The 13,256-nt window shown below is 29.1% G+C and overlaps 2 protein-coding genes across 4 annotated transcripts in view; both read right to left on the bottom strand.

Annotated features, from left to right (window-relative positions):
* Nucleotides 1-2,633: 2,633 nt before the first annotated feature.
* On the bottom strand, nucleotides 2,634-3,530 carry LOC111690793 (survival motor neuron protein). The gene is made up of 2 exons (XM_023453356.2): nucleotides 3,421-3,530; nucleotides 2,634-3,350 (listed from the first exon to the last, which is right to left on the bottom strand). Exons 1-2 carry the CDS (start codon nucleotides 3,439-3,441, stop codon nucleotides 2,718-2,720), a joined length of 654 nt encoding a protein of 217 aa, XP_023309124.2. The 5' UTR covers nucleotides 3,442-3,530; the 3' UTR covers nucleotides 2,634-2,717.
* A 2,412-nt stretch (nucleotides 3,531-5,942) lies between these two features.
* LOC111690788 (asparagine synthetase domain-containing protein CG17486) overlaps nucleotides 5,943-13,256 on the bottom strand; it is a 38,988-nt gene continuing 31,674 nt past the window's right edge. For all 3 annotated transcript variants that reach the window (XM_023453351.2, XM_046946877.1, XM_046946878.1), the window contains exons 3-7: nucleotides 11,442-11,662; nucleotides 10,974-11,380; nucleotides 9,043-9,226; nucleotides 6,056-6,481; nucleotides 5,943-5,995 (exon numbers count right to left, since the gene is read on the bottom strand). In XM_023453351.2, coding sequence (XP_023309119.2) covers nucleotides 5,993-5,995; nucleotides 6,056-6,481; nucleotides 9,043-9,226; nucleotides 10,974-11,380; nucleotides 11,442-11,662 — 1,241 coding nt within the window. In that variant the 3' untranslated portion in view covers nucleotides 5,943-5,992. The remainder of the gene's footprint in view (nucleotides 5,996-6,055; nucleotides 6,482-9,042; nucleotides 9,227-10,973; nucleotides 11,381-11,441; nucleotides 11,663-13,256) is intronic.

Genomic DNA, 13,256 nt, shown 5'->3' with positions numbered 1-13,256 from the left:
TTTCCTCTGGGAAGGTAAATAACACCTATTAATATTGTGATCGTATCAAAATAAATCTCAACTAAGAGACCTTCACATGTGAAATACTCAGTGCAACTATAAGTAGGCTTGAAATTTAAATTATCCCTGATAAAGATAGCCACACCACCACCTCTATAACCATAAGGTCGATCGCTCCTACATACCGTATATCCTGGAATATTTATGGCCTGGTCATGTATAGTAGTATCGAGCCAACTCTCAGTAATGCAAAGTATATCTAGAGGAGAATTTTCTAAAAGCAAGGACAATTCATCAAGTTTGCAAGATCTTAGTGAAGGACAGAGGCTCTGAGCATTGATGTGTCCAATTTTTAAATTATTTGAATCATTAGAAAAAATACATTCAATATTGCCTCTGCTGATAATAGGGCCTAAATTTATCCTAGAAGTCATATGATGTCAAAGAAACTGTATGTAGGAGTCGTAAGGAAGTAAGAGTAGTGAAATATATACTAAATAACAATTTAAACATAATTATTAAAAAAAATATAAAAAATTTTAGCGCTTTCAACCAAATATATACATAGTATAGAGTAATATAAAGCAAATAAATTCATAGCATTAATCGAGTTGCATTAAATTCAATTCATAATTAATCAAAATTGTAATCATATGTTCTAATATTTATAATCAATTGTAAACCAGAGATCTATGAAACATATTTTCTTAAGAAAAAAATTTAGCTTTACAGAATATTAAACAATTCAAAAATCAACCATAAATAAACCATTATATATTGTCATCACAATTTAGAACATGTAAAAAAGTCCATCTCCTTTTCAGTACCATCGGGAAACTTAATTTTAGCTAAGGGTACATCTCTATTTAAAATTCTAAACCAAGTTATCTTTTTTTCTTTACGTAAAGAACGGCATAATATTTGTAGCCTGATGGAAGCAGAAGTTAAATTATCATTAAGATAAACTCTCGCATCTATATCAGTGCCGATAACATCCCTTAACTGAAGTTTTGGTGTTTTAAAATACGACTTCATAATCATATCCCGTAAATGAACATTATTGAATTTAACTAGCAAAGATTTACCCTGCTGTATATATAAGCAATGGTTAATGTCCTTGACATCTGCAGTAACTTTATAATGTTTACAAATTGCCAAAACAGGCACAAGCAAGTCATCAATGCCGGAGGGCAATCCAGAAATGATTATATCGGGACGATTAATTCTACGTTGGAGTTTATTATTTTCTGCTTCAAGAACTGTTATACGCTCCTTAGTATTAGCCTCAACATTTTTTATACTTTCGTTGCATTGTTTTAAACTGGTTCGAAATTCATTAAGAGATGTCGATAGATCAGAACGTATATCATGGATTGAGGATTCAATTAAGTCCTTTAAGCATTGTTGTTCATTCCGCATTTCAGCAGTAAAAGTACTAAAGTTGGCAATAATTTTTTTATCCAATTCATCAATATATTTACGCATTATGGAATCATCCCCGCTGGCATTAGGATTGGCAATGCAATGAGTACAATTAAAGCTTATGTTGTTGTTGTTTCCTAATAGTGCATATAACTCATCTGAGACATTTACACATATAGTATGAAACCAGACTTTACAGGACTCACACTCAACACCAGAATCAGATCGTGTAACATTTTTTGAGCAGACTCCACATTTAGCAGCCGGCGCCATATTTGTAGAATAGCGTATAAAAGAAAGTGGTGTTCCTTATTATGCTTAGTTAAGTGACTTCAGATGAGACAGTAATAAAATACATAAATTAACTGTTGTTATTTTGTATGTATACTATTATGCACTTGTCTTTATATACAGCACACACAGTTTTAGTATTATGTACAAAATTATTTTAGTTTCTTTAAATTTTATATAAAGTTATTTGAATTGAGATTTATTTAATAATTTAAAAGTTTCATTTTTTGCTTTTATATATTAATAAAATTGATTTTCACAATAAGAAAATTTAGTTGATCGCAGCTAAAAAACACGTTCACTCGCTCATAGTGTTGCCAGACATTTGTCAAGCAAATTTAAAACAGTGAATGTATTTAGTTAATACCTCATAAAGTTAAACTGCACCTGCGATTCACACGTTAGATTTTTGATTTTTTCAAAATTTTGCCGCTCGTCGGCACGTGTTAACGTCTCTTAATCGTGCTTAAATTTCGGCTATCTCAATTTCTGGAAAGATGAATAATTTTGTGGGCTTAAAACAAACCAAGATTGCTACGTCACTGGTAATATACATACATAATATGTACATACTTATATGTATAATGCTCTTCCTTCATCAGATGCCACGAAGTGTTACATCATTCCCACGACAATTGGATCTTCGTTCCGGAACGGCCAAAGATTGTCACCTCAGCAACAGCTGTATCAACCGGAAGTTTTTTCCCCTAGGGAAGAATATCCAGTTACAGCTAACCTGTTACAAGTGTACATTTCCTAACATTCCCTCTTTGCGTAAAATAAAAATTATTTTTTTGCAGCAGCTTCGCAAACTTATCCTCAGATGCAATGCAGTGATTCATCTATTATAACATATTTGACAATTTCTAAAAAAGAATGTCAATAAATCAAAATTTGAGCGGAAAGATGAAGAATACTTCTTTAAGTTAGAAAGAACTTGTATATTATCGAGTCAATACAATTGAGCTTATTAGTTATATTTTAATATTAAAAATAAAATCAATTTAATGTTTCTTGTTTTTTGACCCTGACTTCGCCATTTGCATTCCTTGATAAACTCCGGTATAATATCCACTCATATACCAAGACATAAGCATAGCTGAAAGATGCTCCGAATCTTCACAATTCTGAGTAGACAACATTGGAGGCATTGGTGGAGGCGGTGGAATTGTTTTCTGATATGATTTATTTCTCTTGGAAGTTTTGCTTCCGGCATTATCCATATTAAGAACATGATCAGTACTCTCTAGCTTAGCTTTTGCAAATTGAAGTCTGCGAGCTTTTTTGCCCCACGATGGTATTAAATTTTCCAACTCGATATTTTGTTCATTTTCATAGCCAATATACTTTAGAAGGCAAGATCCTGAAGCTCGATCTATTGATAAAATTTTAGCTTCATAGTCTATTCCATCTTCATAAGTAGCACGCACATAATCTCCGACTTTATATTCATTTTTAGTCCTAAAATTTTCGATATCAAGAGATTTTAACTTATTACTCTCGTTTGAGCTGTGACTGACATCTTTACTGGTAGATATTGCCATACGGCGGGCTAATTCCTCGCGCGCCAGCTTTATGGAATTGTCGTAAGCCTTTATTAATAATGTGTCATCCCATGGATCATCAAGACAATCTGACTGAAATTATAATATATACATATATGTACAATTGAAAATCACGTTAATACATTAACTATCCTAAACAAACCTTTGCATCTGCTTTGGCCATTTTCAATGCAGTTTATGTTTATTTTTTATGTTTCCAATAATGCAGCAAAGCACAGAGCACTGCGCCGACAAAAATTAACGGCGGCGGCAACTGACACTAAATATGTCGTCGGCGTCATATAATCGACTGTAAGCCGTCTAAGTATTCAGCTACGTTTAGTTTTTAAATTTTCAAGGATTTTAAATAAAAACGGAATCCAAAAGATTAGAAAGTGGGATTTTGGAAGCAAATATATTATTTATAACCACAAAACAGAGCAAGCACAAGCGTTGTGTGAGAAATTATGCAGGTATGGAAAAAAAATTCTTAAAAATTAAAAACAAATCCTTTCTCTAAGTTATGCCGACCTATATTTGACCCTATCCTACAAATAAAACATCTTACAGAAAATAAGTTTCTAAAAAAATTTGCATTAGGAAAATTATCAATAACGTAAAAACAAAGACCTTTTATTTATTTAATCAGTAATAAAAAACAATTTGAGCAAAATAATATTCCATAATTCTGTCTGTTCTGTAAACCAATTTCGAGTAAATTTCTCGTTTAAAAACTAATTCGCTTAATTTTTCTCGTTTTAAAACCGAGTGCGCAAATCTAATCGAAAGTAAATCGAATGTAATTTTATTTTAATAAATTTAATAATTATTTTTCTGTGGTTTTAATACAATTGTAACTAAATTTTAAACTCGAAATTTTAAAATTACCAAAAAAATGTCTTCAAACTTTATATTCTTGTCAAACAAAAAATAATATTGTTAAAAGTATAAAAAATTTTGTATTTAATCACACATTTAAATTAAACTTGTTAATTTTCGATTCTAAATTTAAACAAAATTTAGGTGATTTAAAAAGGTTTGTTAAATTTAAATAAAAAATTAAATTGAATATTTTTTAGAAAGGTTTAAAAGCAGTTTTACGGAACAGAAATACTCTAACAAAAAATTTTGAAATTATGTATTATCAATTTAACCTATGACTACTTCAGTGCACCCAAAGTAAATTAATAAAGTAGCGACATCTCTTGTTGTACAACAACATCTACAACAAACACATGTATTTTGTTTTTGGAATAATCCAAGAATGTGTCAAAATAAAATTTAAGAAAATTTCCTTTAACAACAAAGGGAACAAAACTTAAATATAAAATATTACTTTTAAGTTGAAAATATTAAGGATTTAATTATATTATTATATTATATATTATACAATTTATAACACTTTTAAAACCATTTTTAATTCATTTTTTCAACTTTTCACAAATTTTAACAAATAGCAAAACATAATTTAAAAATGGCGACATAAACAATGTTAAGTACAAGTTTTGGCATAATCGAATATAACACTCTCACTTGTTTTTATGATATACTAGCTAATACCCGGTGTGCTTCTCTACCCCAAACGTATTTAAATGCATAATAAACAAAAAAAATGATTTATTTAGTTACTTAATTATAATTTTTTTAAAGGTTTATTATAATTTTTCTTGATGACAATATATTTCATTTGAATTTTAAAATCATAGATTAATGATCTATTTATTTCTTACTTGCTAAAATTGAATATATACTTTTATTCATTATTCTTTGTTTTACCCTCTAGTATAAATAAAAAACCCACTTAACGATTTTGAAAATTCTAACCACAATAGTTTTCCAGATTACCAATATGTTACATATGAGAGATGCCATGCAAATTATTCGCTAATTTCTATCTATCTATGAAAAATTTGAATTATATAACAGTTTTCAAGATATACGAAATTTTGTATTTATTTCGTATATGTGGTGCCAAGCCTCCCATTGAAAGTCCGCCCGTTATTTTCTAAATGTTCACATGAATATCAAAGTTATTCATATAAAATTTGAAGATTCTAGCTCTAATAGTTTCTTAGATATACGATTTTTTCTATATAATTCATGTGGGGGCTTTAAGTTCCCCAGATGAAAGTCCGCCCTTTTTCCTCCAAAATGTTCAGATCAATTTTATGCAAAATTTGATAAATCTAGTTCAGTGGTGCTCAATCACATACTACTTTAGACTACCATAGTTTTATTTGTGCTGGTAAAGCAGCAAAGAACAGAATTCAAAATAAATAAATAAATAAATAAATAAGAATACTAATAAAATTACTACAAACTATAAAGTATATGCTAACTGTCAAATATTTATAATGGATTTTGACTGCCAGCGTATATCAAAGTCTATATAAAAAAACTATCAACTGTTCTCTCATGTTCTCCTACATTAATTCGGTTTTTTTTTCGAAATTTTGTTGTATTTCTGTGTCTATTTTAAAAACGTTGCGTACAGACCTTGCTTCGACAAGTGGTGATCGGCAACTGATTTAATTTTGTTTTTCAAATTTAGATCAAACCAACTGGTATTGCTCATTATAAAAAGAAGAAGAATTAAACATATAGTAAGTAAATTTTCATTAAATGATCAAAATAATCGGCAACATTTTTATTATTTTTTCAATTTACATGATATTTAAAATACATATATAACATCATAATGATTGTGTAAGTTTTTTTTAAAAATGCCTGACGAATTACTGAAAATAAACCAAAAATTTTAAACACATTGCCATTTTTAAACTAAATTATATTTTTACCATATAACTTGAACGATCTGCAGCATTTTGTTTTTTATTGGCAATCCTGGAACCAAATTGTATTGCTCTCTTTTTCAAAAATGCCGAACTCTTTAAGCCAACATAATACCCATACAGTCTTAAAAATAATTTATCGCCAATTCCATCCTCCAATAAAAAGCAACATCTTTGGTTTGGACTTAAAGAACGGACAAAATTTACAACATGTTCTTCAATAAAAGGTGCTCTTGGCGTTTTTCCATTATCAGATATTACACGATCATCTCTTGCTAAATTACGAGATGGAATTCTATTCCAATCTTTTTCTAATTCATTAAGAAAGTTCAATTGTTTTTCCTCTTCTGTCCCATTATGACGAATGTAAGCATTTTTATGTCTTACATAACCACCAAATAACTCGTCGGCCCCACTTCCTAATATCACAACCTATAAAAGAAAATAACTTTAAAAAAACAAGTAAAAATAAATAGCATAAAAATATATTAAAAAAGTTGAATTACATATTTTTGGCCAATCTATCTTTCAAATCACTTATGCACATTGTACATACGATTATAAAATAATTGTTGTGTATTTAATCTTTGTTTTTCACGACAAATGGTCTTAATACGAATTATTAAAATTTTCCTAGTCTTTAACAAGACAATATACATCCCAGCAAAAAAAAGAACTTTCAAAGGAAAGAAAAAGAAGTAGAATTTACTACATTGAAGTACTGAAAAAGACCTGAAGAAGTTATGATTTTAACACAGGCTTGTCATAGGAAGGATGTTCTTTTTATTTGATTCCAAATTCACTACATCTTTTGAAAGTATTTTGTTTTATTTTTGCTGGGATATTACTCAGTTAAAATGCAAATAAAACCTCTTTTCACTACTTCTTTAGATTTTTTAACTCATTATCTAAACACAGTGATGTCATTGGAGATAAGTACTTCTACAAATGGGCAGTCATAAACCCAGAAGACTTGATTTGTATTTGACTAGTTTAAACTTTTTTCTGTTTTCATAAAACATGTAACCATAGCCTACACAAACTACAGTTTTCACTTCACACTACTATTTCAATAACACCTTTTTCTTAATTGGTTAGAATAACCCGAAAAAGAAGAATATCATCAAATCCACACTGTACTAAACCTGCATTTATTACGTTGTATCATATACCGACATAAACAACTAAACTTTCCTACTTATATTTTAACAGGCTTTGTTTTTGTCCATCATTAACATCCTTAAAATCAAAAAAAAAATAAAATTTTCCCAGGTTAAACATCAACATTCTTTTGTATCTTACATCATTAATATCATAATATATCATTATAACGTTCACAATTTATTAATTTACACTTTAAAAAATAAAAAAAAAAATCATATTTTTGATTTGCCTGAATCTGTACGTATACATATTTGTTTACAAAAATTTTAATAAAAACAACAAATATATTTCATTGGAAAATACAAAAAGAAAACATCAACAAAAAAGTAACCGATTTTCACACTTTCTCTACAATGAAAAAATGCAATGTTGTTCTTTGCATTCTTATTTTGAATTCAAGAACATGTTTGTCTGATTGTGTATTGGTAGAAACTTTTAACGCTTATATTTCTAAAAATAGTGAACCGATTTTGACCATATTTATTTATATATACTAGCGTACACAAAGGGAGCTTCGCTTCCCTAATCGAATCGAAATAAATTAATAATTCAGATTATAAAAATATGTATGTAAAAACTATAACTGTATAATACAGAAACAAAACACCATCAGACAAAGTATAACAAGTAGTCCGACTCTCACATAAAGGAAATTACTCTCTCACATCTACGAGTGCCGTGTGATTTCTACTCTTTTGTGAAAAATGTAAAGTTGTCAAAACATTCGAAAGTTTACCTTACTTTTTGACCACTTTGAAGGAGCGTACGCGAAATTGCAACTATCTACAAAAAAATTGCAATTTTTTTAAATAGCTTAACGGACTTTCCATTTAAAAATTTGTTCAATTTTTTTTTAATCTGGAAAATTTTTTTCTAAATATTGAAATTAAATTTTTTGTTGTTGAATTATAATTTTCTAAACAAAGTAAACCAAGTAGTCCGACTCTCATATACAAGAAATTACTCTCTCACATCTACGAGTTACGTGTGAATTCGACTCTCTTGTGAGAAATTTAAACTTGTCAAAGCACTCAAAAGTTTAACTTACTTTTTTGGATACTTTTAAGGATTGTACGCGAAGTTACGGTTGTGCACAAAAATCTGTAAATTTTTAAAATAATTTTATCTAACTTTTCACACAAAATTTTGTTTAATTTTCCTAAACTAGAAAAAAATATTTTTTTATAATTATTGACATTTCATTTTTGTTGTTCTTAAATTTTAATTTACAGAGTTTCAATTTTTGGTATTGAAAATTCGAACAAATTTAAAATTGTAACTTTTTTATTAAACTGTGTGTGTTTATAATGAACCAATACATATAAGTACATTTTTGTTACTAACACATATTTAGAGTTAGGTACTTTTTCACTAACCTATGCTCAGAGTTAGGTACTGCTGTCAAAGTGTCGGACTACTTGTTATGCTTTTTTCTAAATTTGAAATAGTATTTTTTTATAAAACTCTGTATGTTGAAAAAACACCAACACATATACATTTTTGTTTCTAACACATATTTACAGTTAGGTACTTTTTCACTAACACATGTTTAGAGTCAAAGAGTCGGAATACTTATACTTTGCCATTAGATATGTAAAGCACTCTCCCCTCTTTTATCAATAAGCTTTTTTGTTATAATTTATTGTTTTTTCTTGCTCCGTTATTGGAAACATACATTTTCCGCAGTTAATCGATAAACATTTATCAATAATTCATTCGACGGTTAATCGTTTAAATAACCAAGTTAAACTATAGAATAACTTTGGAAATTCATCCGGACATATGTATCTAAAATTCAAAAATACATACATATGTATATAAATACTTACACGAGCGGATGATTTCCATTTACTATCATCTTTTAAACCCATAGCCCGTGATGCAAACCAGAATGCACAACCAATTGATTCGTCGAGTACAGTATTGAGTGGATAAATAAGATGTTTTATATGAACACTTAAGTAGTGATGCAACTCCTTCTTGCTGACATTTACTTCGATAAAGTTCCATTTCCTAAATAATAATATAATGTATATACATTAGGAATCACAAAAAATGGTGCTTGAGTTACCCCTCTCAAAATATTCGTTGTAATGTAATATAATGTTACCCAAAATATTTTCGTTTTAGTTTTAGTCATTCGTGAGCTAGACAGTTTTTAAGAAAATGTCGTATAGGGGACACGATTTTTATACTCTTCACCTTCGTGAGAAGGGTATATATAAGTTTGTCATTCCGTTTGTAATTTCTATAATATAATTTTCCGACCCTATAAAGTATATATATTCTGGATCCTTATAGATAGCGGAGTCGATTAAGCCATGTCCGTCTGTTTGTCTGTCCGTCTGTCTGTTGAAATCAGTTTTTAGAGGACCCCAGATATCGGCGAGATCCGAATCTTCAATAATTCTATTAGACATGCTTTCGAAAAGATTGCTATTTAAAATCAGCAAAATCGGTCGGTATATAACGGAGATATGAGCAAAAATCCGAGACACCCTCTGAAAATTTCATCAAAAAATTGTTATAAAAGCAACAACACTGTATATAGAAAAAGATGTACACGTGTGTAGATGTATTTGGTTTTATTCAGCTGTGTATTTTTTTGTATGTTTGGAATCCAAATATACAAATACACAGCAAAAAAATATGATTTGCATTTTTTTGTTAAAATAAAATAATTTTCCCTTTTGTTTTACAAATATATTTTTTAATGAATAGAAAAAAGTATTTAAAACGTTTTCAATTATATGAGAGTAGATTGTGAGTTATTGTACAATAATTTTTATGCGAATAATGTAAGTTTGAAATTTAAAACTAACACAAATTTTTTCCAAGTGCTTTTTAAAACAATTTTTTTACGATAAACAAAAACAAAATCTACGTATCGTCAATGTTTACCAGCAATGAATACGAAAGTGTTGTTGTTTTACTCTTGCTTGTATACTGATAAGAACAACAACAACGTTTTGCTAAAGTTAAGCGCATATAAGTGTATAGAAAACACACTGTCTATAGCTAAGCGCATTTACAAAAACAAAAGTGTACCAAGCGCATAGGGCTGGGCACCCTTGGTTTGGATGCTGTTGGCGTCATTGCGTTGTTTTTTTGTTTTGGTTTTTCTGTGTTTTTCGTTATGTATGTTTAGATGTCTGTTGGTTTAGATGCCTTGTGTATTTTGTGTTTTATTTCGTTTACCGTTGTTGTTCATTTTGTTTAGCTTTTGATGTAATAATAATGTAGTCGGGAAAAAATTTAAAATTTATAAAATATGTTTAAAATACACTATGGTGAAGGGTATATAAGATTCGGCCCAGCCGAATATAGCACTCTTACTTGTTCATGTTAAATTCAGTATTTTACCCAGCTTCAAATAATTTTTGTTATATTTTGTAATGGTTCCCAAAATATTTCTAGTCTATCGATGGCCGTTCGTTTATGAGCAGACAGATTTTATGATTAACACATCATTAGACGCGGCTTTAAAGCCCCTTTCAAACGATAGCCCATATTGGATATTTTTTTTTTTTTTCAAAACAAAACAAAAAATTTAAAAAAATAATTGCAAAATACCTTTTTTTAATTTGGTCGAGCTCACGAACGGTCATCGCTAGACTTAAACTATTTTGGGAATCATCATAAAACAAAGCACGGTAAACTTTGAGAGGGGTAACAAAAACACGTTTTTGCTTTCCATACATATTGTGTCGGTCTAATGTACATATGTATGTTTGTGTTAAAAATGTTAAAATGTACATACCTATCGGGACATATATCTTTTAAATTCTTAAACGACGATTTGCCAGAAATTCTATCTGGAACATCCCAGTTACTATCGGTTCTCGTACTTTCGAACGCCACATTAACCAAGTCAATTGAATCTGTTTTAGGAATAAATTTGTCACACAACACAGCTAAAATGGAACAATCAATGCCACCAGAAAATAAAATTGCAATCTTTGAATGATTACATGAGTTTAAATTTCCTAAACATGAAGCGCAACATGATGCGGTATATTGTACTCGTTTTTTTACTGATTCCTCTATAAGTACCGAAAACTGATGTATTGCATTTAACAGATCCGTATTCTTTAAAAAGAAATCATACAGTTCTGACGTTGTTGAATATGTTTCACTATTTGCCAGATCATAAAAGTTAAAATTATACTGAACATAACAAACAGAAATATATTAAATTTTTGAGATAGTACAAAACAATACCAATTACCTTTTTATCTTTTAATTCATTAGATAACCACTGACATTCAATATGATTTCTAATTTTTATTACTATATCACAGGATTTTTCTAATCGTTCTATTTGAGCGTGCCAGTTCTCATCTGGGATTCGCCAAGGAAATAGACAGCAGTTTTGAAGATCTTCAATATTTATTTTGTAAATTCCCAGCGGTGGAAGTTCCATGGTGTTATTTTCCATATTAGTGTTAACTGTAAATATAAAAACATACATATATATGCAGCAAGTATGTAGATTAAAGGCTTGTAGATGTAAAAGATGAATTGAAAAAGTTGTATTCTAATCTTATATATCGACTAGATATACCCAGTTCATAATGATTAAATTTAATTTCAATATTATAGGAAATATCAGTTGGAGAACAAAAATGTAACAGAAAGTCCTTTTAATTGATTTGAATTAAATAAGGATGGTGTATGTTCAGTTTTCAGCCAGCTGCGTGTTTAATTTAATTCTCTTTTTATAAATGTTCGTTTAATTAGGAACCTACGTGTTTCATTTTATATTTAGATTATATTCAATATTTAGAAATCTAAAAAAAGTATTATTTGATGTAGGTAAACATACCACAAGACATCTTTTATTTAATTGCATGTCTACCAATTACTCCAATTTTTATTAAAATTGGGTCAATGAGATTGAATAAAATCAAATTGATTATTTTTTTTTTGGATTTTTTCCATGGTATAAGTAATTTTATATCAAGTTTTTTTCTTTCTATTAAAATATTAAATATTTTATTCCAAAAGTCTTAATATCATAATGGAGCATGTAAATTAATATGTAGGAAACAAAACATATAGTGCAAAAAAGAGTTGTGTTAACCTAAAACGCTCCTGTAGTCTCCTGATTTTATATTGAAACAGAGATTTACAGGACAAAAATGAGGCAAAGACTATTGTATCCAAAGCAGATGCCAGTTCATCAGCTGTAATATTCCCAGGTATGTTAGAGTATCCTGGTACATAAAGCAACATATATGCTTAGTATATATTCGGATATTTCTATTGTATATTACCTCATATACATATTACCTATTGTACCTCATTTAGTTAATCGCTGAACATAGAATAAAGAAGTCGTCTTCAACGTCCGTTTAAGATCCTAAATGTGAATCTTGCTTAGCCATAAGATCGGCTGGCAGGAAATGCATAAAGACGAAGTCAGCATATGTACTAAAAATTGCACCAGTTATCATCAGTACAGATGAGTGTATGCATTGTTCCTTTTTATACTCCCACGGGGGCATGTTACCATATTGGTGTGATTGCCATCCCGGGGAAGAGAGGTACTACCAGTACCTTTAGCCTGCCGGGAATATAAACTGGTCTTTCCACCAAACAAGTACACCATACATCGGAATGGGCTTCATTTACATATTACATATGTTTCCTAAAGTATAAATCGTGATAGATGCCTTAGAGGCTGTCACTTAAATATTTAGATATTAAAACTTAATTCGATACCTTTTGATTTACAAAATTCATATTTCCATTAAATTATCTTAAAAAAATCGCTAAGAGATGAATATTAACCATACATGGGCACACTTTATTATAATTTAACTATATTACACATTTCAGCAATCAGTAAATTTTTACTGGTTACCGAAAAAAATTTTCAGTTTTCAGTATTTTTTTACTGATTACTGAAAAAAATTTTAGCATTCAGTAAAATTTTACTGCAAAATGTTTAACAGTAAAAAATCTTACTGAATACCAAAATATTTTTCAGTAATGAGTAAAATTTCAACCAAAATGCATTATTAGTAAAAAAAAATTATAT

The sequence above is a fragment of the Lucilia cuprina genome, chromosome 3 (assembly GCF_022045245.1).
Source record: "Lucilia cuprina isolate Lc7/37 chromosome 3, ASM2204524v1, whole genome shotgun sequence".
NCBI classification, from domain to species: domain Eukaryota; kingdom Metazoa; phylum Arthropoda; class Insecta; order Diptera; family Calliphoridae; genus Lucilia; species Lucilia cuprina.
This window is presented reverse-complemented; position numbering and strand designations above follow the sequence as displayed.

What these genes read in the sequence shown, in the direction of transcription:
- LOC111690793 (XM_023453356.2), bottom strand. Translation starts at nt 3,441, where the DNA reads ATGGCCAAAGCAGATGCAAAG. An exon ending in TGGCCAAAGCAGATGCAAAG is followed by an intron (nt 3,351 to 3,420) that starts GTTTGTTTAGGA and finishes TTATAATTTCAG; the next exon opens with TCAGATTGTCTTGATGATCC.